The sequence below is a fragment of the Nannobrachium achirus genome (assembly GCF_963921795.1).
Source record: "Nannobrachium achirus genome assembly, chromosome: 1".
Classification (NCBI taxonomy): domain Eukaryota; kingdom Metazoa; phylum Chordata; class Actinopteri; order Myctophiformes; family Myctophidae; genus Nannobrachium; species Nannobrachium achirus.
Genome location: NC_137810.1, coordinates 15,222,043 through 15,248,540, shown reverse-complemented (window position 1 = coordinate 15,248,540; position 26,498 = coordinate 15,222,043). Strand labels below are relative to the sequence as shown.

Genomic DNA, 26,498 nt, shown 5'->3' with positions numbered 1-26,498 from the left:
TTTCAGTATTATTATTACTATAGGTTTTCTTACCGGTTCCTCAAAATGTTGTTGTCATAGTAACCACAGCTAGACCTCTTCCCGCACACCTCTTTCCACCTGATACATGAAGAGTCAATGGCCATTCCAAAGATAGCTGGAGCTGGTAGCCAGGCTGGACAAAGAAAGAAAGAAAGAAAGAAAGAAAGAAAGAAAGAAAGAAAGAAAGAAAGAAAGAAAGAAAGAAAGAAAAAGAAAGAAAGAAAGAAAGAAAGAAAGAAAGAAAGAAAGAAAGAAAGAAAGAAAGAAAAAAAGAAAGAAAGAAAGAAAGAAATGGGGGAGTGTTGGGATAAAACCATGAAAACTTGCATCCCAGTGTGGTTCAATTGAAATCACTAGAGGGCACTCTAACATTTCTTCAAAGGAGTCCGTGTCAACTTTAGAGATGTGATTGGTTTTCTCTAGCCTGGTATAACCAGCCTAGATACTAATGCATCTAGCTAACTAACTGCAGTATCATTCCCTCCTTGTTTTAACATGGGTTGGTGATGGTATAGCTGCAGCTAGGCTAGGTTTTCTCTCTAGTGTGAAATCATGTACAATACATATAGAGTAAACACATTCAAAGGAGACAGCATTTGGCTTATGTGGACATTTGTGTGTTCCCTTACCGAGCAGTCTCATGAGTAAAAACTGAACCCCTATGGCGAAAGACTTCTCTTCATGGGGAACAACTCTGTAATCAAAACACATAAAGCATGTTTTACAGTTTAAGATTTCTGTTGCATTGATGAGTCGGTGCAATTTAAACTCCTACTTTTTCAACTAAAGAGAACAGCGACACAGAATATAGGCCCTATTCCTGTTTCAGATTATCTACCCTGCTATCATTCTGCCATATTCACTTCCCTTCTTCTATACTGCATATTCTGCGAGGCCAGTTACATCTCTGCAGAATCACTTGCTCAAGCCATATTTCGTAAATGAAAATGGAAGAGTTAAATAGCACCCTGAGCTGGTAAATAGAAGTAATGCATTTTTGTTCCTTAAAGAAGGTGAGTGAAAATGTTGAAACAAAAACATGATTGATTGATGCTTCACTGTGTCATTAGAAAACTGAAAAAGTGTTGAAGCCGGCTCAACTGTTTTTGGCAGCACGACACAAGTACGCGTGACACAAGTATCAGGTGTCAGTTTGTATCCATATGTTCTTGACTTCTATTGAAAATTACTTGCAGCCTACAGTATTGCTTTGTCGCTGCTAGTTTGAACACAGCATAAGTGGCTGGCTAATAAATGGCTGCTGTATATGACCAATAATTTGAGTTGAGTTCTTATCTTATGCCTTACCTTAGCACCATCATATATAGGGGGTTGTGAGTGAGGCTGGCGATCAGTCCTGCTGCTGATAGGATGAACATGACTGGGAGCAGGTAGTGACGACAGCTGTTGGGACAAGGACCCGGGATGGCACGATTCAGGTCGTCGGATATACACCTGCAGCTGCTATACGACTGTAACCAGCAGGAGAGATAAAGTGCCGTTAAATACCCATACTATTGTCTAAGAGGAATAACAGAGAGGGGGGTTCCCCAGCTACTGTAAATCATTGATAGTTGCGAACGAAATGGACACTTACAGGTCTGTAACTCTGAGAGTGTACAAATGGAACCAAATGTAACCCTTACGGGTCCATTCGCTCTCAGAATTATGGGGGTCCGTGGCCTAAGGCACGCTAAAACTGGACCACTGCACTAGAGAATGAGCTTGCAAGTGTGATAATCCCACAAGGAGTGTGCAAAAGCATAACATGTACAAAGTTATGAGTGCTCCTGTGTATATTGCTAAACCCTACGGAAATGTAATGGGAATTTCCAAAGTACACCTGCAACAAATGTCTCAGCTCACGGATCTAACCTTTAGCATTTCTCAGAGTTCCAGACAGCGTCCCACAAGCAGTAGATAATTAGTCTGCGACTGCTGAGTATTAATCCATTAAGCCAGCGGCAGCCACCCCTGTCCGTGTGACTATGTTACAGTATCACACAGTGAGCTTATGCACCGAGTCAAATTGACTAATGCTCCATTAGCAGTCTCCCAATGCCCTCACCAGTAGATTATTCACCAGCTCAAATACGTTAAGGTTTTGTAGGACTGTTCCTGTGAAAATGTGTCTTTTGTGCCGTGCGGCTAATTATACATCGATTGGGCAATCATTGATCATGAACCACCCGTGTCATGTTGGCACTGCCCTGCCGTCCCACAGACAGGAAGCGGCCTGGTGTTAATTAAAGGGTAGTCTCGCGTAGCCAGACAACTATTCCACAATCTCCGAATGCTATATAGAGTCTGGAAGAGCAGTTCCCGAACGGCGAGTAAAGGAAGTAGCCAGTGCTGCACTGAACTGCAGTCCCATTGGAAACATAACAGAAACACAATAGCTCAGACAAAGTCATTCGAGCTGCCTATTCTTGTTATGGGTGTATAGTTTAAGAAAACGTTTGAAAACATCATGGAGGTAACACCAATAACACCAGAGAAAGACGAAATAAAGCCCCCAGAAATATTGAAAGGAGACTGAACGCTTCCAGCAGGACATGTTATTGCTACTGCACCAAGGGAGCGGTTGCGTCACATCCGCTTTATCTCGCACTCATCGTTTCTTCCCCGGTTTGCCAGACTGTATGCCGGGAGCATTTGGCCAAATCGCGGAGGCAACAGTCTGGCCACGCGAGACTAATTAAAGGGTGACGTGTGTACGTTAAATTAACGTACACACGTCACCCTTTCTTGTTTTTTTCTTGTTTTCTTTTTCTTTTCTTTTGCTAGTTGTTTTTATCGCACTGACCTTAGACACTGCACTATTAGGTTGTGTTAGTAGTTTTTGAGTATTTCCGCTTGTGTTTGACATGATGGTGAGATACTTGTTGCACTAGCATTGACTGTTATGGTCACTTTGATTTGGACACTATTATTTTATTGATTGTTGTGTTTTAGGACACTTTATGTATATATTAAGGCTGGGACTTTAACTGATTAATTGCGATTAATTAATTACAGAAAATTAACACGATTAAAAAAATTAACGCATTTTAATCGCACTTAGTTTTTGCACCACAGAACCTTCAGTTTCGGGCATACCGATCATAGCGATGCACCAACCAAGAAGAGACAACAAACGCAAAGGGAGAAGTAGCCGATCAGAGCGCTTTGCTTGGCTCAGTGGATGGAAAAAAACTCACTTGTTGATTCACTCGTACAACAAAATGAGTTTTACTTGAAAAAAAATGTTTCTCAGGTCAAATATCGATGTGTGATTAAAATGCGATTAATTGCGATTAATTAATCACAGAGCCTGTAATAATTAGATTAAAATTTTTAATCGCATCCCAGCCCTAGTATATATATATTATTCGTTCCGTTTTTTTGATGTACCTTGCTCTTACTGTAATCTGTACTCTGTTTTTCTTTTTCTTTTTATCTTTTTCATACTTCTCTGTAACTTTGTAAATAACCTTATAATGCTGTGCTGCCTCTGGGCAAATGATTTTCCCCCTTGGGATAATAAAGGTATCTATCTATCTATCTATCTATCTATCTATCTATCTATCTATCTATCTATCTCATACTGTAGCTGAGGGTGTGCCAAGACATTTTGTTTCCAGCCGGGTTTTACTGTATGTTATTACAGTATGCATGAAGTACAGCTGGGCAATTAACCAAAAAATATATATATTATAACCGATAGCTGACTTAATATTGCTTATGTAGGTCAATTGAATAATCGAGAAGCAGGGTTTTATTTTGGATATTTTCCCCTTATACACCAATGAACAATTCTACAAGCAATTCTAGACAAAAACTAGACTTTTTGTTATCGACTCAATCGATTAGTCTGATGAACCACTTTCTAGCTTGTAGATCTGCTATTTTCACTTTTTAAAATAATCATTCAGTAATTGTAATCAAGATGAAAGTTTGAAATAATCATGATATTGATTAAGTCATATCGCCCAGTATGAAAGAAAGCCACATGGATAGTCTGTGTGTCATACCATCAAACATGTACATGATGTAAATGTCAACTCATTTCTATTAAAAGATACACATGAGGCAACACTTCTATTTTCAAAACCTTGCTATTTTCATCTTCTTCTATCATTACGATTTGTTCATCCATCACAAATTGAGTGAATATGGTTCATTTCAAATATGTTAGTAAATTACATCGCAGATCATTTAACAGTGATCAAATTTAACAGGATTTCTAATTTTCTATGACTCCCTCTCAGTGCAGCGATAGCTGTCGTATAAAATGCAGGGGGAAAGGCTCTTAATCACTTAAACCCTATATATTTATACAACTAGCGAAAATAGCAGATACAGTATAAGCTCACAACACGTCACAACTCAACGCAATGCATTGTGAGCGTCTAGAATCCTCTATTTCTGCCCGGTATTCTTCTATTTCTGCCGAATGTTTGGCTATTATGACACACTAACAGTGGGGACGCTTGGGTTCATCTGGTTAAAAACATTTGCTGCTCACCACAGAGCCTCTCAATTCATCTCAATGGACACTGAACTGTCAGGTAGCCTATTCTACAATACTCTCACATTCCACTATACTATTGGATATGAGTCCAGGGCCACATCTACAGTAGAACAAAAATCAATATCATTTTACTCGCTCCAAATATAAAAAACCTTTCATTGGAGCTTTTCATTTCAAATCTCTGTGCCTGGTCGATATTGGCATTCCCTGTTGGTGGAAGCAGTACTACTTACGTAAAAGTATTGTCATCAAAAGAGTACATTTTTATTTTTCAAAATGTGTCACATTTTTCAAAATAGCTACAAAACACAATGTGACACGTTGTAGATGGGCTATTTTGGGCCGCCAAATTATAAAACAGGGCTTAAGAGTAAAATTATATTACATGCGTCTGAGACGTAGTGGACCATAAGTATAGCGAAAATGTAAATAAATTAAGTAAAGTAAATACTTTACTTAAATAATATAAGTAAAGTTAAAGTAACCAAAATTGTACTTCAGCACTATTTGGTTTGGAGTATCAGTGGCCACTTTGTACACAAATAACATGGCGGCCAACGTCTTTGACTTCATTACCCAAGATTCTCTCATTACCCAAGATAGCGCTGCTTTAAGTACAGAGCTTACTTGAGTAAATGTACTTTACACCACTGACCTGAATCCTGTAGGTGTTGTTGGGGTCCCTGGTGAAGTCGGTACAGCCGGCGTGGCATGGCGATATGTATTCTATATCATCAGAACCACACACGGGGTTGAAGGCTCCGTCTGGGCAGGAGCAGTTGGAATAACACACAGCGAGAGACCTGCTGAGAGACAAAACACCACGACGGGCGTGAGACATCATATCATAGCTGGAGGAGTGAACATACGCAGGTACTAGCTCAGTGGTTCTCAACCTGTTGGTTGAGAACCACAGGGGAGGGGGGGTCCCCAAAATCTACAAGCTCACAACGGCTCGCTTTGTGATATTAATTTGAGCTTGTAGATCAAATGGAAGATGCTATTTTCACCATATTTATCTGTGGGAACTGTTTGAAACTAGGTAATGCCTGAACCCCTACCCCCCTCCAAGTGCTTGTCAGGGTGGGGGGATCCCAAGTTCAAATATGATAATATCTGGGGGTCGTGGCCTAAAAAGGTTGAGAACCACTGCAGTGTAGCTGATGCTGAAGTTCACTGTCCGGGTTTCATTACAGCAGCTGCTGTTTGCTTTTGCACAAACAAACCGACATTCAATATAGTTCCTGTCTGCCGCCTGGTGGCACCAAGCCAAACAAAAACATCTTGATGTAATGTTTTTTTGTTTCTGTTTTGTGTGTTTTCAACAGTGATGTTGTTGAATTGCTTCTGTAATGTACTACTCGACGACACTGTAAACGACTCAGTTGTAATTTTTCGAGAATAAATAAATCTTGAATGAATGAATGAATGAATGAATGAATGAATGAATGAATAATATGTCTCTGAGAAGCCACTCATAAAACACATAATATACGTATACTGTATGTACATATATAAATAGAGTATAATATGAAGTGATGTTATAGGCCACGTATAAGTTGCCTTACTGGTGTCAAATCTTTCAGCTTGTCAATAATCATATAATATTCATGATGTGCTGCTTGGGTTATCAAGCCATTAGCCACTGAAAATCATTCTTCTTATCAGTCTTATTGCTCTAGCGATTGTCTTTAAAGCAATAAAAAGTTGCTGTGAACTTAAGTTTCCATCCAAAAATGCCCAGAGGAAAGTGCAGCACTGTTACTTCTGCTGTAAAGTTTCAACTAGTATGACATTTAATCTCATTGGTCTATCAATGTAATGGGATGCAAATAGGGCAATTAACCAGAAATATATTGAAACCGATATTTTAATCATTGACTAAATCGATTAGTCTCATTAACCACTCATGCCCTCTGTTGTACAATGGTGGCGTAAAAAAGATTATCAACAAAAATAGTGCAAATAGCAGATCTACAAGCGCACAATGCATTGCATCATGACACGCTATTTTCAGTACTCTATTTTAATAATCGTTCATTAGCCGCAATCAAGGCAAAAGTTTGAAAAGGTCGTGATTAGGGCTGTCACGATTATGACATTTTACATGACAATTATATTTCTGTTTGGCTTGTAGGCTTTGAAGTTGCACATGGCAGATATGACACATAACCTAAATATACAAAGACTTACATAATTACTTACATATTTCACAACTTAACAGTTGAAAAATAACGCGATGGGGGCTTGTAATATCGTCTATTTCCACTATTTTTTGAAAATGTTTGAAAATATGAACATTTTTCAAGTTCAACATGTAAACGATTATGACAAAATAATTGCGATTACCTCAAATAATTGCAATTAGACGAGTATTATGTATTAATTGTGACAGCCCTTGTTGTGATATTAATTTTAATATCGCCAAGCCCTAATGCAGACTTTACTTAGAAAGGACAGCTCCATTCTCACTCACCCGTGCTGATGGTGGTTGACCTCAGCTACGTTCTGCGTGGGACAGCCCATGAAGAACAGGGGAATGACCAGGAGGGTGGAGAACACCAGCATGACCACAGAGTAGCGCGGGATGGCCTTGAGAGAGAGGCCCACCTTCTTCATGATGACCCCACCCAGCAGCATCCCCACCGCTATGGACGGCAGGTTCACAGCACCTACAATACCATGCAGGTATGTCCAGAGAATGTTAGAGAGGCAGGGGCTGACATTTCTAAAGGGGCCTTTTGGTGAAAATGTTGAAAATAGCCGACCTCCAAGCTCACAACGCGTCGCAGCGCGACGCGTTGTGAGCTTGGAGGTCGGCTATTTTCAGTGCTTGATACCACACTGAACTAAGCATAATCATATTAAGTCAATACTGGAGATACAGCATGGATTTCCAAACAGAGAGGACAATTCTTTCAACCCGCTGCATTCAAGCTCAGGAGAGCTTGGACAAGGCAATTCTCTTGAATGCTGCCTTCATGTATTGCATGGAAAGAGGGCATTTGCATTTCTTTCATCATAATAAAAACTGCATTCATGGTCTGGAGAGAGGGCACTTTTTACAGACGGATAAAAGGGCAGGGGCTCAAGCCCCCTTCGATGTCTATGTGTGCACGTGCCTGATACCATGAGCCACAGACGACTCAAGTCAAATACATGCGGAGATGCACTCGTTATCAAAAGCACTACAACAGTGGTTCTCATCATTTAACTTCAAGGACCCCCATAACTCTGAGAGTGAATACATTTTTGTACACTCTCTCAGAGACACAGACCTGTAAGGGTCCATTTGGAACACCCTCAAAGGAACCCAGAGGCAGCAAGAGCCGTTGACGCCCGCGTCCACGAAAAAAACGGCCGAGGACGAGGGGCCGTGTCCGTGGCCGTCCGTTTGCGTCCGCGGATGCGTCCCCTCGTCCTCGGCCGTTTTTTTCGCGGACGCGTCCATGGACGTGGACGGGGCCGTCAGCGGCTGTCTCTCCCCAGAGGGTCCCTGCACCCCACTTTGAGAACCACTGTCCTACAACAAAGGCCTATTTGCCTATTCTTTGAGCTACACAAACAGACCGTATTTGGAGGCGTGGCCAAATCATTTTGGAGGTACATACAACACAGTTACAGTTATCAGCATTGTGTTTGTGAGACAGTGACATATTTTCCTGTCCTAGCGCAAAAGTGTAGTTACGTATCGTAGTCCAAGGACTTGAAACAACCGTCCGACAGGACATCCAAATATTCGTTTTTTCAAGCTCCCGAGCCACAAAAAGGAGCCACTGTTTGCACCTCCAACATTCTCACATGATGTTGATTCTCCTCTTCACACCTACTAGGGTCTGAAGTCTCTGTAGCTAAATGTAATCTATTCAGCTGTAGCTTGCTCTTGAATTATAAGAGACATAACAGAGACATCTTTCATTGTTTGTGATAATGGTTGGTATGGCAGTTATTTATTGCTGCGCTTGTCCCATTCACTGGCCCAGTAATCAGCAAACTGCTGCACTTGCTGTGCTCCCCTGCAACTCCCAGACTACACGTTCAATGCAATCAGGCGGGTGATTGTGACAGAGACAAGAGCTACCCACACATTATGATGCCCAACTGCTGTTGCAAAGCAATTTACGGTAGTGCCTTTAACTGCAGCGCTTATGGCGCTTGTGAAGGCTCACGGATGCTTTGACCAACTATTTGCTTATCGCTATTTGGCAGACAGAAAATAACAGGTGCAGCCAGGCAGTAACTGTCGAGAGAATGTTGATACTCTAGTTGCTGTTATAAGAAAGTGCAATTTTGCTGTCCGAAAGAAAAAGTATATAAAATAAGCTACCGTCAAGCTACCACAGCACCTTTAAGCACCTCAAGTTGTACCATGACTAATCTACATGCATTGCTACTTCTTTATTCATTATTATTTATCTCTAGCTAGTATTTTGTATCATTTCTTGTTATTTTTGTGGCTAAAATGCTGAGGAACCAAAACCAAAGACTTGTACTCTTTTGTACTTGTGTAACAATAAAGATCTTGTATCTTCAAGCTTGAATCAGCAAGACTTTTATCCCTGGTTGGGGCCATGTTATACTGTAGGCCAGGGGTCTTCAACGTTTTCACGCCAAGGACCCCTTAACTGAGAGAGAGATGAAGTAGGGACCCCCTCTACATATTGTATAAATGTGTTATGCAGATTTTCATCGACTTGTTTGACAGCACTCTCATCAGTCTATGTTGGATTTGTGTTAATGTTTTTTCAGACATTTAGGCACTTCAATCGTCGATACGTAGTAAGCTTGACCTCCAATCAGACAAGGATTTGGTGGCCCCCCTGTAGTAACTCTGAGGACCCCCTAGGGGTCACAGACCCCCTGTTGAAGACCCCTGCTGTATGCTATAATGCAGTGACACCATTCACATACCCATGAGCATGCTGCTGTAGGCAGCTGTGGAGCCATACTGGCGTTCCAGAAAGGCGTTGAGGAAGGTAGCCAGACCAGCGATGACCGATGAGAAACAGCACTGCGCCAGCACCAGTATGATGAAGAGAGGGCTCAGCAGGAGGCGTACAAACAGCCTGGGGAACGCTGATCACATGCAAACACAGACAAGGATACACACACACACACACACACACACACACACACACACACACACACACACACACACACACACACACACACACACACACACACACACACACACACACACATAACACACACACACACACACACACACACACACACACACACACACACACACACACACACACACAAACATTTGTTCATTTTAACACTTGGGAAAACACTTGGGAAAACCGTGTTCCTTGATCACTTATGTCTATGCCTCCCCCTTTCATCTCTCTTTCTCTCTCTCTCTCTTTCTCCCTCTCTCTCTGCCTGTCTGTTTCTCGCTGTCCCTTGAGAAATATGAATAATATTAGCATAAACACTATCATCAAAATTCCAAGCTAGAATACTGACTTACTGACACAATGAGAAGTGTATCATCAAAAACAGCATCGGCAACAGTCAAGATATATGAAACTCAGTCTGTGTGCTACGGTACGGTCAGGTACAGTATAGCCAGTACATCTGCCAACTGGTGTACCAATGTTGTACACAACCTACCCTTCAGGAAGTCAAGCAAAGTGACATCTGGTTTCTTTGGGTCTTCATTTATATCGGTTTCAGTCACAGTCACCTAGGAAGTAATACATTAATACATTCAGTGTTGGGGAGAGCATTCATGCATGCATAATATAAGAGAACTGGGTTCCGATTTCTTTATTTATAATTGGATGGCCAAGTCCTGTACACCGCAAGATGAGACAACATTGCCAATGCAGTTTAAAAGTGAGAGATGGAAAAATCCCCTTGAGCATCTGGGTTTTATCTTATCTCTTGTTGAACTGTTTCTGCACACAGTTTTCAATAATTTTATGAGCAGGGAGGAGACATAAATTAATCTATCAATGACAAGCTAGAATGTGGCTAAAGGCATTTTCTACCTTGGCCTTGATTCAATCTGCAACATTCTGACATCTCTTGCAGGTCAGATCTAGGTTGGCAGTCCTTATCATGTGCTCAGAGCTGAGCTGACTGAGCATTGGAAATAAATAAATGTAGTGCTGATATAGGGCCAGTAGATGTCAGCAAAACATGATATGAAACAGGAAGACGCCCAATACACAAACAGAGCCTCCCGCTTTTACAGAAACAAATGAGTGACATTGTTACTTACAGCGCCAAATTCCTGAGGCATGCTCCGTGGAAAGAAGAAGTAGGGTATGGAGGTGAGAGCCAGGCTGATGGAGGAGATGAGCAGGCCCATCCACCACGCTCCGACCCAGCGTGGGTCGCTGGGGACCAGCTCCTCATGGGTCGCTGCGGACAAAACATGGAGAGAGAGAGAGAGAGAGAGAGAGAACATTAGTGTCTCTCCACCAATGGGTGTGAAGGTTTGTAATGTTATCTAACACAGTGGTTCTCCCCCAAAATAATCATATTTTAAGAGGGGACCCTTACGAGCACTAAGAGTTGAGGCATTACATTTTGTATAACACAGTTCTATTGTGAAATGTGAAGATAGCAGATCTACATGCTCACAACGTTGTGAGCATGTAGTCATAATTTAGTTAGTCATAATTTAGTCACCCGAACAGTTTTAGTTTTAGTCTAATTTTAGTCGACTAAATATCATATGATGTATTTTTGTCAGGCCTTGATGGCATCATAATGACTGATTTTACACTTGGTTGCGTGCTGAAAATAGCCGACCTACAAGCTCACAACACATCGCAGCAACACCTGAGGGCAACCAAACATAAAATGACTGTCTTCTCCACTAGTCCCTCCCTAACGTTTTAGTCTAGTTTTTATTTTGTTGACGAAATTGGCAATATATTTAGTCTTAGTTTTAGTCATCATAGTTTCGTTTTTATTTCGTTTTTATTTTGTTTTCGTCAGTGAAAAAAACTTAGTCGACAAAAGATTTTCGTCGTAGTTTTAGTCGACGAAATCAACACTGCAAGGAAAATGGTCATTCTTGCTATCTCCTTTTTATTTATACAGTATATTCTAAATCAGTACCTGAGCCCGTTCTGTCCACATCCACGTAGATCTTCAACACGACTCCACCCAGCAGGAAACCGAAGGCGGGCCCAAATGTGGAGACCGCAAAGAGAATGGCTGCAGAGCACAGAGAGCAGGTTAACATGTATTTTAGCCGCGGACCCCCATCTGAAAAGACCTTTTGAAAATAGTAGATCTACAAGCTCACAACGCGTTGCGATGTCACAGATCCGCTATTTTCAAATGCTATTTTAACTAATGTTGCTGGGGACCCCCTGGAGCCTTCTCAATGACCCATGATGGGGGTCCCCGGACCCCACTTTGAGAACCACTCCGATAGGGCACAAGTATGAAAGAAGAACATCTTCATGATGATACACAATCAGAAATCGAATCTTTTATGCCAACTTTCTTACATACTAACATTACAGTATGTCACTGTCGGGCAGAAACCTCGTATCTCCAAGTTTCAAATGTGCATGTTTTTTCGTGATGTAAAGCCCCGCTTCATCACACAAGGCCGTCACACAAAAATAGTGAAAATAGCCGATCTACAAGCACACAACGCCTCGCAATGCGAGGCGTTGTGTGCTTGTAGATCGGCTGTTTTCACTAGTCTAAATCATTTCTAAAATGATAAATACAAAACGAACGGCATTTGGACATACAAGGTTTCCACCCGACAACGACGATAAGCGATAACCTTAAAGCCTCCCCCGATTTCAGAAGAAATTTCTAATTAAAAACAAAAAAGGCTGATGCCCCTGCTTTTGAGGCCCAATCGAGTCATTCATCTATACTGAAGTTGACTACCCCACTCTACCTCCAAGCCAGACGATTCTACACAGGCTGCAGAATGACCCAGCATGGCACCATGGCCCTGAGATTGTGCCCAGGATTGTGTTCTCTTTATCTAAACCAATAGATCTATCAATGAACCGCAGGTCACTCACCTATGTACAGGGGGGAGTTGTTCGGCCCTGCGAAATCATCAATGTAGGAGATGCCGAAAGGCTGGATGGGTACTGAACCCACGCCAAAGAGCAACTGGGCACTGGTCATAAGAAGCCACAGGTTGCTGCTCTTATCGGCCAGGCGCTTTGTCTCTTCGATGCCACACGACCCCGCAGCACTGGAATTCATCTGAGGGTTGCAGATGTCGTGGCGATCTGGGGACCACGATACCATACACAACGGGGAGAGAGAGAGAACAAAGAGAATGTTAATTAATCGCAACCCACTGAATGCAGACAGGCTGACTAGTTTAATTTCCTGAAGTTTCTTTGACCGAGCACCGTATGAGGCCGAGGAGGGCTTAAGCTGGTTTGGGAGAGGGAATGTTGTGGAGGTAGATTAACTGCCCGGGAGATCAGTCTAATCTCTTTGGCTTGCCTCAAGAGCACAGAGATTAGGGCTATCCAGATGATTTATGCAAAGGGTTCAACTGGAGAGCACCTGCAGGCTTTCCAAAAACCTCTTCAGACATCCCTAGTGCTCCACTCCACTCAACTCCATGGCACAAAGAGCCACAATACCTTCAATCAGTCTTACTCCTTAAGGGTGATATATACTTAGTTGCGTGCAGGGGCGTCGCACCAAATTCTGAGCCCTGGGTACAAGGATTCACTGCGGGCCCCCCATTGGGAACGCATTATTACGCAGTATTTTGTGCTTTAACTATTGAACAATAACAGATATACAAGCTCACAATGCGGCAGTCTTTGAATATTTCAAATATTTCAAAACATAGGTTTTTTGAAAAACCTATGTATCTATGTCAGTGGTGCTCAAATCTTTTCATATGAAGGACCCCCAAAATGAAGTATTTAGCCACGGACCCCCATCTCAAAATGTTTCGTTCCAGGGACCCCCCAGAAGCAAAATTTGAGTTCGCTTAAAAAATACATACATATATTCAAAGATTTGCACACATTTTCATGAGTTAAAAAAAATAGCAGATCTACATCTGCTATTTTTAATAGCTAAAGTAAAAAAAAATTCCAGGCCCCTCCACCTTGGGCCCTAGTAACTCAGTCCCACTTTCCCCCTCCTTGTGACGCCCCTGCCTTCCATCAGTCTTACTCCGTAAGGATGATATATACTTAGTTGAAAATAGCAGATCAACAGAGCTTGTAGATCTGCTATTGCACGTGCTACATGGCATGTAACCAAGTATAAATCAGGCATTACGAGAGTTCTTGAGCAACTGCTGTGGACAGAGTCACCGTTCCACAACACAACGTTTATCACATGCCCCAACATAGCTGCACCTCTCCTCCTCCCAATCATATTCTTTTCAGCTTATTTTGCAATTCATCTCTCTCTCTAAATGATTGAGAATCCCTGTGCTAACTGTATAAGCAAGTTACTGGGCATGCAGTTTGTTAACGAAGCAGCAAAGATGTACTGTAATAGCGTGCCAACGTGAACTTTGCAGCATGAGGTGGGTCTTTGGCTGTGATTGGTCTACTTTTGTTTGGACATACAGATGGTCTACTCAGGGGACATACGTCCATAAATGGCTGGCCCCTTCGTTGCCACATCACAAAAAAGGCTTGTAGGATTTGTCTCTATATCACTGAACCGGTATTTCCCGGTATTGTCCTAAGGACTTGCGGTCACAAGAACGTTCTCTGACACTCTGAGATTTGTAATCCTCACTCCAATATGCTTACAATTATTGTGGTTGAACTAGGAAGCGCAGCTTGTTCTAAAATTGCACATCATAAATTGCTCTGGATAGTGACATCAGCGAAATGCCTCAATACTCAAGTGTAAATACAGGGTCTCATAAATTGCAATGTGTTGGCATATTTGTGCATTCTCTGGTCTGGACTGACTCTGTCTGTGTACAAAGAGACAGCTGCTTTATATGCTGATTTGTGTTGAAACATACTCTTACCGTGTAAAACTGAATTAAACTCATAGTTGTCGGACAAGAAGTGAGGTAGCGTCAGCATCATGGCACTGATGGACATCAGCAGCCCTCCTATCCCGATGACTCTGGGTCGGTGGACCCGGCTCCCAAAGTAACTGACAAACACTATCAGCGCTGTGTTACCGACCTGAAAACACACACACACAATTACCATATGTTCCAGAAAAACTAAAATACTTTGAGTAAAGCTCACAGGATTACAACGTGTCGCAGATGCGGCGCGTTGTGAGCTTTATAGGTCTGCTATTTGTGGCGCGCGACACTGTCGAGCATAAATTAGGCTTGAGGGATGGAGAGTTTGAGCAGTGTGGTAATTGACGAGTGACGGATGGATGATGTCAGCAAAAGCTTTATTTAGAAACCATGGATCATTCATGTCCATGATGAAAACTAAAAAAAAAAACTAATAGTGGGAAATTCAGTATCAGTGTTAACCATTTACTGTAGATAAGCATACAACCTATTCTTTCATGGTGTCCTGCAGCCCTCTCTTTGCCAGCCTGCTAGAGTGAAAAGATTGTTCCAAAATGTGCATGTCCCAGTGGAGTTGTCAGGATGTGTGATTGCAATCCTCTTTTTTCCCCCTCTTCTTGTCAGCATCCGCAAGATAAATCTCTCACTAGCCTAACTTGTGCAGGAGAGTTGTGCTTGGCTCCTACCTCGTGCAGGGAGGAAATGGTTCCTGAAGAGTAGCTGCTGAGGCCGAAGCGTCTCTCGATGGTGGTGATGGTGCTCTTGAAGTAGGAGCTGTACAGGAGCTGTGTGAGCTGCAGCAGGCCATGGCACAGGACAAACAGCTGCAGGATGGGGACAGGGACAGGGACAGTCCATTCAGGCACACATTGTCAAATTGTGGTTCTCAACGTGGGGTTTGTTTCGGGGACCCCGGGGAGTCCTTGCGGGTGTTCCAGGGGGTCCCTGTAGCTAAATGGTTGATAGTTAGGAACCCTGAGAATGTACAAATAGAGTCAAATGGTTTCACTTGTGTTAAAGGAGCACATCACCCATTTTCAACCTTATCTTCATATAATTGGTCCAAGTTTGTAATTAGCATTATATCTTATTGTTATGTTTGCCTTTATTGATTGATTGATTGATTGATTGATTGATTGATTGATTGATTGATTGATTGAGGACTTTATTAGAAGTTTGCATAGGAAAAGGTACAGTTTCATGACGGTACAGTTCACTGGTACAAGGTCTATTAAAAGGAGATCCTAGAAAAGCACTTGGTTTATTTCCACAGGAAACCATTGAAGTATCTCATATAACATTGAATGACAGACGGATAGAACACAGTACTATGCAGTAGATATATTCATGAAAAAAAGGAAAATAAAAAACGATAATAAAATTAAATACAAAGAAGGGTCAGGGGAGGGTAGGGCTGGGCTAGGTTTGTTTTTACCAGTTGCAAACGACTGCCGTCTGTAAGTGGTTTTTCAAGGCGATTTTAAAGGATGGTAGGGATCCACACTCCTTTAAGGCCTTAAAGGAGTGAGGTCCCAGAGATAAAGAATAGTATTAACTCATTGAGTGCCTATCCCGAACTAGTTCGACTTTATTATCGCATCCCAGAGTGCCAATCCCGAACTAGTTCGGCTTTTTAATTAAAAAAAATAAAAAAATAAAAAATGAAAAAAAATGTTTTTTTTCAAAAACATTTTTTTGTCCTCTGTTTACAGAGGCCGATATTTGCCGATATTTGCTGATATTTACCATCCACTCCAATGCAATCCAGGATCTTTAGAGCTCATTTTCTCTGTTTTTTCTCCCATGCATGAGGTGTGCAAGGTTTAATCATGGCTAAGTTGACGAAAATCTAAATCTAAAATGCTTGGTAGCCAATAGCTAACTTCAAGCTAACTTCATCCTCTTCCTGTACATGCACAAAGGAAAGTGTTCTGGCAAGTCATGGCTCCAGGGCTTGGGCATGCATTACCAGCATATCTCTATTATTCTCTGGCCACTGGGTGCCCTCTAGTGGTGATAGGCTGGCATTAAATGATGGGGATCTGTCGCCTAACGTGTATCATACTGGGAGTGCTTGAAATCAAAAAGGTTGAGAATTACTGGTCTAAAAACATCCCCCCTCCCTTGCATTTGAGAAAGAATGATATCACATTGAGAATGCAGGCAGTGGATGGAAACAAAATCTCTGGCGCAGCTGTAATATCTCTCAGTGAGGACAAGATATGAAGATAGAATAAGTAATTAGAGTAAGTAGATTTAGATAAGGATTTCTTAAGTAACAGACTGGAAAGTGAGTGATGATATTGTGCAATGTGTTATAAAACAGATACAGTACCCCTGGAGCCCTGCTTGTGAACCACTGATCTAGCTTGTTTCACAGGATGAACATGCATCATAAAAAATAAAATAAAAACAAGTTGAATACAATATATATAACACTGAACATTTCCGTTGAAATAATCCATATTGAAAAGAACTAGTGCAAAACATGCGCATGTGTGCGACTGCATGTGAGGGGTGAAGGGTTTTTGGGGGTCATGTGTTGCCCCAACTATAACCCGGCGTACCTATCTAAAGCCATGTCACACCAATGCAACTAGTCGCAACTCCTTGCAACAAAACAGTTTTAAGGCAATGTCATGCAGACCAATGCAACTCCTTGCAACAAAACAGTTTTAAGGCCAAGTCAGTTGCAGACGAATGGAACTCCTTGCAACATGCAACTACTTGCAACTACTTGCAACCTTTATCCCCAATTGCAGTTGCAAGAAGTTGCATTGGTGTGACATGGCCTTTAGGCATGCCATTATATGTGAAAATAATTAAAAGATTCAAAAGAAAAATAGTGAAATTAGCAAGCTCACAATGTGTCGCACTGCGTAGTGAGCTTATAGCTTAGATATTGTCACTATTTGTTATGCGATGAAGACAGTACAGGCTTATTGGCAAGTAGTTTGGCTGCTGCTTACTGACGTTTGCTTTAGTACTGTAGTAAACATCTATGTCATAACACAGCATTCCAAAACATTACAATACAACGCTCCCTGTTGGTCCAATGTTTATGTTGCACAGGGTGTTTCAGAGAACAATGCTATTCCACTGGATCCTCAGCCATTAATATAATGTGTCAACTTTGTGCACTCACTGTTAAAAAACCTGTCACAGGTGATGGATACTGTGCGACCATACTGTAGGTGGAGGTCCAAAAATGGAAGTGGTTTGTGTCTGTCCTGCTGTTTTCAATTAGCAGCCTAGAAGGGTTTTGTCTTCATTCACAAGTGCAGACAGATTTGGATGAAAGCCTAAAACATCTTCTCCCCGAGAGGCCATTTGTTTAACTATTTCCTAAATACAATTTGGAAGGGCCATCATCTTCAGTTGGCACAAGATGTTATCGCAAAAACTATTTTCTACTATCAACAGTTGATCTGTATTTCTCGAACTGAAGCAACACAGGGGTCTTGGGATCAGTACCTCAAAGATGTAGAGGTTTTTGTTTATATTGTACATTATTTCGTTACAGTTCTGTTTCTGAGGCATTTCTGGGACACAAAGTCAGCCGTTGGAAGCGTTCCCAGTGACCTGGAAGAGCCACCGGCCACTCTGTGTGTTGGACTCTGAAGGGACCTGACAAGTTGGCAGAAGAGTAATTAAAGGTTACAGAGTGAGGGCAAAATTACGAGCACATCACGCTCGTCCATGTTTCACTACACTGGCTCCCCGTCTCCTCCAGGGCTGAATGCAAAATCTCCCTTGTGACCCATCGGTGCATCCATGGCAATGCTCCCTCCTACCTCAAAGAACTCATCACCCTCCAATCCTCTGTTCAAAACCACCTCTGTGCCAACAGCAACCTTCTCCATCGCCCTGCCAGGACCAGCTCTCCGCACCATGGGAGACCGGACCTTTTGCTGGGCTGCTCCCTGTCTCTGGAATGCCCTCCCTGACCCCCTGAGATGACCCCAGTCTACTGGCCATTCTTCTTTAGTTTCATACTTCGGCTCCTATGCCTTTGTGTGATTTTATTAATTATTTTAACTAGTTAGGTTAGTTAACCCTTAGTTAGGTTTTATGCTTTTTTTTTGTTGTTGGTTTTATGCCATTTTTTTAGCTTTGTTTTACTCTTTACTTTGTAAAGTGCATTCAAAATGTATGATGATAATGAGGATGATGATTATTTCAAATGTATTTATTAAGGTTCTATGAATTATACTCAGGAACAGTCAATTCTCTTTCTTAAGCATACACAATAGACACTGTGTGCAATGTGCGGTTGCTAATATTTCACACACGTTTTGCTTAATAATGAGGGACATTTCTATGAGACCTATTTGTTGGTCAGCTAAAGCGTCTTTTGTCTCTCATTCAATGTTATAACAATGGGGCCTTTGGTTACTATGGCAATCTCTTTTCTGCTGCACCATTGGGACACGCTAAAATTCCACCATAATAATTTATGACACGTCATACAGGACCGTTTTTAATTTTGTAAATCTGAGTAAAGGCTAAATCATGTACCATGTTGTGGAATAGATACTGGATATGATCTTCGCCTCTGGGCATTGTGGGGGACTGGATAAGTGTAAAATCAGATTGGGAAATGGATGCATTAATTTTCTCTCTCTATCTCTCTCTCTCTCTCCCTCTCTCACATGCACGCACACATGCACGCACAGACGCACGCGCACATGCATGCAGGCTTTTATTGCTGTACTTCATTTTAAATGACTAAAGCCATTTTCCACTCTTTCCCCACCACTAAATCCTAAACCACCTTGACCTTTAATCTAAAAGTAATTCCAAGCCTATAACATTAAAATACCTTGTTGAAACACTTAATTCTCTTTTAGAGGACTTTGCTCATCCATCCATCCTTGTAAGAACCAAGCGTACAGTATCAAAAGTGCAAGTGTGCAAACATACTCGCATTCAGAGTAGTAGACACGCACCCAAGTTTGCACATAGTAAACACACAATTGTTCGAAATCAAGACCAAAGGGCAGGAGGTCAAAGATTCTGTAGACAGGAATGTTACATAACAAGCTTGGCTAGGATGTGAGCCGCATTCACATGAATGACCCGATTCGGTTCATGACTCAATCCAGTCATACACGGTCATACTGTGTCACAAACACAATCACAGGGGTCGGCCCAAGGGGCGTCATCAGGACCTATGCAGTACCACGGTGGAAAGTTGAGATGTTTCTCAACAAATGTGAGGTGTGGCAGACTGGCAGCACTCACTGTTTACTCATGCTTGTGATATGAATGATTTATACACAGCTAATGCTTTTAATTGCAGTCAAGTCTATCATTGTGGCATCACTTTTTCAAACTGTAAAGTTGCACCAGCCGCCAGGTTGTTTTCACTGTGGATGGTGGATGTCTCTATAACACTCTCACCATGGTCTCCCTGGATCATTGTCTGAGCCCTCAGCCCTGCTGCTGCGGAAGAATCAAAGGAAGCTCTGACTTGAATATTTCAAATGCTTTTATGTTGCAGACACGTGTTGGGAGTCGTTGGGCTGGACATCCTTGGATTTCCAGGAGGAAGACGTTTTTTAGCAACAACACGGGTAAAATATCTGCTATGGGGAAAAATGAGGAAAAGCTTGGTGGCAGGTCCCGCTGATACTTGAAAGCAATCATTCATATCCCCAGAATAACTTCCCCTTCCATTGTGAAAGAAGCCCCAAACAGTTTTCTGCACAATAGCATCATGATCAAAGGTTTATAAAACGACCCACCGGTGGCCAAATATCCCTTTCTTTATGTCCATATAAGCACTGTCACAAAGAAAAGAGGACAAATAATGATTGCAAAGAGCAACGGGAAAGGCTAAAATGCACCCATAAAATGACCCTCAATGAGCTCAAGTGCTTTAATTAACTGCACAGAACTGAGATAAAAGCAAACATCTTTACGGGGGCTTTAGTCAGGTCAGAGAGGAATGCTGCATTGCCTTCCTTAGAACATGCACAAACCTTCTCTTTGGTGCTGTTCAATTAGCACAAATGCCTATGTTGTTGAAACCTGACTTTGAAGTTAGAGTAAAGAAGGTGGTGGTGGAGGTGGGGGGGTTAATGCGTCTAAAGTGTGGTCTAGAATGTAGCCTTCAGCAAATAGGTTCAAGGCCTGAACCTGAAAAAGGACAAACAGAGACTGTCCTCATGAAACTTTTAACACAAAGCCAGGGCCCGTACAGTACAGTATGTTCTTGTGTCAAGAAAAGATGGATGACTTTGATACTGTAGATCCCTGTGAAACCTTTGTTGACCTGCTGGCACTCGACACGCAGCAGCACTATGATTTTTCATGAAAGAAAAACAGGGCCAATTTTCATTGTTGTAATTTCTAGACGGTCATGAGGTTAAACCAAGTTCTTGCATTACTTACAGAACAGATAATAATAAATCCCCATAAGCCTTATTAAGCCAGTATTTAGACAAATGTGAACATTACTGCCTGACTGTCGTTGAGATATCCCACTATTTCTCAAAGATATATTATTATGGACTACAATTTGTTTCAATTGCATCTTTGCCAATGCCCATCACCTTTTTTGTTACTTTATAGCGATGCTCAGATTTGCAATTTAATAGTTTTTTTCCCCCTTTTATGTCACCTGCATGAATTAGTTATAAGATCTTTCTGTTTTACCACTTCTATGTCGTTTTATTTCAAATACACTTCATTCACCAATAGAATTATTGATGCAAGTTGATGAAGCTAAAACCTCTTTCCACAGGCATTGCTCCCATGACTCAGTTTCCTTCAGCAACTTTCCTTAGTTAAGGCACACAAACAAGCATACTGAACGGCATGTTCCTACATTACTAGCTTTCGTCATGAATCTCATGATGCAGTTAGTCAGTCATACCTGCTACTCCTCTGTTGACACATCTACTCACAGATAGGGATAATGATGCATGTGCATGTAGGGCTGTCACAATCCTATTCTACCAGTAAGACTCCCTAATCGGGAGATAAGCGACCGTAGGTCACATGTACGCACAAAGAGGGCTGTAACTGCCATTGGTCCCTAGTTGTGTGGGCAATGTGTAGACATACTGTGTACCAATGTGCGTGATTTTAGGGCAAAATCTGTAGGAGCAGTGTCCAAAAATGTGTTTTGCAAGAATCGGCCTCATGGTGGCGCTAGAAGAGGGCCATGTGAGAAATGAGGGGTGGGGTCTCCGCGTTGCCTTGGCGGACGAATAGGTACCGGCCCCGGCTCTCCCGGACGCTCCTAGCCCGAGTTACGGCATTTTATGTGAGCTGCAGTGGAGGGGGTCCTCCACTGGGGGCGCCACCACTTTGGCATCCGTTCTGGAGCACCAGGAGTCGGTGGTCCCCGGGAATTCCCCGTGAGCAGCCATGTTGGAGTGGTCATTTGGTCATTTTTGCACATTTGGTCTTTTTTTACATCTGGGGGTCCCCCAGGGACCTGGGGGTCCCTGGAGCTCCGGGGGTCCTTGGAGGTTGTAGTTTGGCAGCCAAGGAGCCTGTGTGCAAAATTTGGCATGGATCGGGGCAACGGTTGCGGAGATATGAGCAGGGCAATATCCATCCATCCCACCTTTAAGAGCCGCATCCCACTTCCAAGCCCATTCACGCCTACTTCACATCCACCTCAACTCATAGCTAGATCAGATGTAGATCAGATGTATGTCGGTAGAACTCACGGAATACCGCCCACAACCCTATGCCGTCCGCTCATTCGCTAAGCACGAGAGAGAGGAGGCAACAGGGGAGGGGGGGCGGGCAAGCGAGAGAGAGAGAGAAGTGGAGCTGAGCGGAGCAGTGTATTGAATTACAACAGAGGGAGCCTGGGCTATGGAATTCACTAGTTTGCAAATCCCGCCCCATTCTGCCCTGTTACTAGGCTGGGACATTAACCCTGGGCAGATTGTTTTTATAGTGGCAGTGAATGGGATTTTTTATTTTTTCATAGCCTCATTACAGCTATATAAAGTACCAAAGGAAAAACATCTAGGTGATATTAATAAAAAGGGAAGACAAAGGTACAGTAGTTACATTGCAAAACAGGGGGTTTCCCCGAAAATATATGTTTTAATTTGTTTAATCCCAGTGGGACAGAATCACTATTGCAGATTCTTTTATAGTGGAAGTGGATGGGATTTTTTTTTCCTTCATAGCCTCATTACAGCTATATAAAGTACCAAAAAAAAACACATCTACGTGATATTAATAAAAAGGGAAGAAAAAGGTACAGTAATTACATAGCAAAACAGTAATTTTCCCCCGAAAATATATGTTTTAATTAGTTTAATCCTCTGGATCAGAGAGAGAATAGAAATCGCGCATTGCATCTTGGGTAGGAAGAGGAGAACTATAATCTGTTCTCCTCCAACATCTCCTCACATAATAGGCTGGCTTTTCGTAATTCTGCCCATTTAAAATATATGTACCCAAACGTAACAAGTTAGACCATTGATAAGGTCCATGTGAACTATCGCAAACGCTATGGTCGCGAGCGGCCTGGCCGTGCTCCGCAGTGCGGACAGCCGGTGAAAGACGGCTCCCACTTTCTCTGACTGCAGAACTCCACCCCCGCTTGCAAAAAGTGAATGTATTTTTCTGGTTGGCCAGTCAGGGAGTCTCATGGACCAATCAGAAGGCTGACAAACGGTGAATTGGAAGCAAAGCCCCCGCAGTAAGTGGAGTGAAATTTGACACCACTGTGTTTGCATGTGCGTGCTGCTGCTGCTGCCTCCACAGTGAGTGCAGAGAAATAGCAGAGGCATAACAGTCACTTCTCTCCAGTGCGTCCGGCCGTCAAATATGTCCGACCGGAAACGTGCGCTGCGCCACAATAGTTCCGCCACAATAGTTCCGCCACAATAGTTCCGCCACAATAGTTCCGCCACAATAGTTCCCCCCCCCCAATTTTTTTTTTTTTTTAATTTTTTTTTTAAACTTTTTTATTTTATTATTTTTTTTAAACTTTTTTTTAGTAAAGAAGCGGGCGTGGACTCTAGATGTGAGCGGCCCGAAGGGCCGCGAACCTCTAGTTATTACATAATCGTCTAATCGTGATTATTTGACATTATCGCAATTATTTTGTCATAATCATCATAATCGTGAATGTTGAAAAATGTCAGAAATAGTGGAAATAGCAGATCTACAAGCTCACAACGCGTGCGTTGTGAGCTTGTAGATCAGCTATTTCCACTATCAATGTTATTTTTTAAGTAGTAAGTTGTCAAATATGTCAGTAATTTCTTCATGTATTTAGGTTTTGTGTCATATCTGCCATGTGCAACTTCAAAGCCTAAAAGCCAAACAGAAATGTAATTGTCAATGACAAAAACACAATTAAATCGTTAATCGCCAATTATTTGAGTGACAATTAATCGTCATGTAAAATGTCATATCGTGACAGCCCTATGTGCATGCTAATAATGGTACTACTACTACTAGGCTACTAATACAGTATGTTCCAGCAATAACTATCACCTTAAAATACATTTTATTTAGTGAATGGTTATTCGTGTTCCTCATATGGTTCTAGAAAACACCCCCCATCCAAAGTTCTTTAAAAAAAACGTCTGTTTTTTTCTGTTCTTTGACTTTGAGGAACCTTTAACTACCTAAACACTTGCGTCCCAATTTTTATCTAGCAGATCCACATCTTGTAGATTGGCTATTTTGGCGTAGAGGACAAAAAAGAGCAGACCAAGGATAACCCTCTGGGAGACAGAGACACCAGTCGATTATTAAGTATACAGTAGGGTTCAAGTGGTTAAAGGGATATTTCACTTAAAAAAAAAGTTTGGTAATGTTATCGTCTAATCAGGGTTTTGTGAGCACCCTGGACAGAATTGTGCTTGATTCAGTATTTAGATATCTGATATTCATTTTATCAAACACGCCTACACATTGTAACTTCAAACTCCATGATAGATTTATCAAAAATGCCTGTCCTTTTTTCTGGTGACTCCTGACACCCTCCTAATACGTGAGCTGGCCGTGTTTTTTCATTAAAAAAATTATACGTTTTGGGGAAGATTAGCCAGCTCACGTCAAGAGTCACCAGAAAAAAGGACAGGCGTTTTTGATGAATCTATCATGGTTAAAATGGAGTTTGAAGTTACAATGGGTTCGTATGGGAAGGGGACGTGTCTGATCAAATTCATATAAAATATCTACTGACTCAAGCAACTCAAAATCTGTCCAGGGTGCTTAGACGATAAAATTACCAAAAGTTGTTTTGAAAGTGAAATATCCCTTCAAGTTTGGCATCACTTTCAAGAAACCATTTCAGTTTCAGTTTGCACCTTTATGTTTTTGTAGGTTACTGTACACTTAAACACAGAGCAAATTGCACATCTTCATTTTGAGAAGAAAGGCCACCTGCTGCATAACCTCACATCAAATCCACATCAAATGTCGACCCCACCTGACAGGATCTACTGGGGCATGTGAGAAGAACCCTAAGGATAAACACTACTACAGCATGTCTTCTGGATTCAGAATGTGAGGTCATGTGAACTACAAACTGCCCCATAGGGTTAGCTCCATGGTCTTCTTTGAAGTTGATTCTTAAAACTTGTACAAACCTCTGTGGTATGTGGTATTGACCAATGAGTGATCACTGTCTGTTCAAGACTCCCCTCACACCTAAACTAGCTTCAAACTTACTTCAGCTACCACACACACAATGTGAAAATAGAATTACAATCAATTTCTCATGTTTCCAGGCAGAACATAACAACCGACCTTATGGCCATTATTGTAAAGCAATGACAGTTTTGTCCCAGGCAAGCTCCAGAGGACCAAATCTGAATTAGGTAGGCTATTGCACGTGTTAAAGGAGTAGGTAGTTCACCCCCAAAATGACTCTCTTTCTATTGATTACTCGCCATGGAGACTTGAGTTCTATAGGCTAATATTTTTTTGTACAATTTGTCGTATTCCTAAGACTTTTTTTATTTTTATTATTATTATTAGTATTATTATAGTAAATGTACCCCCATTGATTCTGAATGGGGACCCAAATGCATGGCACTGGATGGAGACCCAAATGCATGGCACTGGATGGAGACCCAAATGCATGGCACTGGATGGAGACCCAAATGCATGGCACTGGATGGGGAAACCGTCAGGGTAGGCCTACATTTTTATTTTATTTTGCGACAAAAAACACAAAATATTATTGAAGTCTCCATGGCATGAGTAATCAATATGGGGTGAACTACTCCTTTAACTTTAAAATTATTAATTACGTCTTGGATTTTAAAAAAAATGGCACACTAAAGTCTAACTTTTATTGCAAGAAAACAAATGTGAATGTAATTGTCAGTTAAAGTTAAAGGTATAGCCTATTTGTGCATGAATGATCTTAAAAAGTTGAATCATTGTAAAAATATAACCCAATTAATGCCTCTATAATTGACACCTGTACTGTAGCATGAAGTAGGCTAGGCTACATTAGTAAACACTTCGGAAGCAACTTCATGTAGTTAATCCTATCAGCTTTCAAAACAGACAAGGGAATGCCAAAGAAAACACTTGTCAGAAGATGGTTCAAAGGTATTCCTAATCACTTTCAGTAGGTTATCACACAACTTCGGTTACAAACCAATTATAATTCTATTCATTTCATTCAAATGCGTTGCGAATCCAAGCATCATTTACCATGCAGACTTTGTCTTAAAACTTTGTCTTAAAAATCATTTAATTTTGAATTAGGCTACAACTATATTAGGCTCTATTATATAGGCTAATTTCACTCATAACTGAAGCCTACCTTTACGTTGTTAAGTATGGAGGTTGGTTTCTTCATTTTCTTTGAATATATCTCCATTAATTTGAGTGTAGTCCGGTCCCAGTCCCAGCTGCTACTGTATGCAGCCTATAGAACAGTGTGTGGAGCAGAGCTGTGTCAGTGTGGTGTAGTTTGGTTTCTTTACTCCCTCCGGTCAAACTCAGCCAGGGTTTTATGACTGACTGTCAGTGATGTAATGG

The 26,498-nt window shown here is 41.7% G+C and overlaps 1 protein-coding gene across 2 annotated transcripts in view; it reads right to left on the bottom strand.

Annotated features, from left to right (window-relative positions):
- The window catches only part of slco2a1 (solute carrier organic anion transporter family, member 2A1), a 29,987-nt gene extending 3,489 nt beyond the window's left edge, over window positions 1-26,498 (bottom strand). The window contains exons 1-13 of one of the 2 annotated variants that reach the window (XM_080733951.1): window positions 26,281-26,498; window positions 15,194-15,331; window positions 14,499-14,661; window positions 12,550-12,765; window positions 11,615-11,713; window positions 10,767-10,909; window positions 10,154-10,226; window positions 9,446-9,610; window positions 7,011-7,206; window positions 5,190-5,337; window positions 1,330-1,493; window positions 651-715; window positions 34-154 (exon numbers count right to left, since the gene is read on the bottom strand). In XM_080733951.1, coding sequence (XP_080590077.1) covers window positions 34-154; window positions 651-715; window positions 1,330-1,493; window positions 5,190-5,337; window positions 7,011-7,206; window positions 9,446-9,610; window positions 10,154-10,226; window positions 10,767-10,909; window positions 11,615-11,713; window positions 12,550-12,765; window positions 14,499-14,661; window positions 15,194-15,331; window positions 26,281-26,337 — 1,748 coding nt within the window. In that variant the 5' untranslated portion in view covers window positions 26,338-26,498. Of the gene's footprint in view, window positions 1-33; window positions 155-650; window positions 716-1,329; window positions 1,494-5,189; window positions 5,341-7,010; window positions 7,207-9,445; window positions 9,611-10,153; window positions 10,227-10,766; window positions 10,910-11,614; window positions 11,714-12,549; window positions 12,766-14,498; window positions 14,662-15,193; window positions 15,332-26,280 lie in introns of both variants that reach the window. The other variant, XM_080733950.1, reaches the window with a different exon arrangement.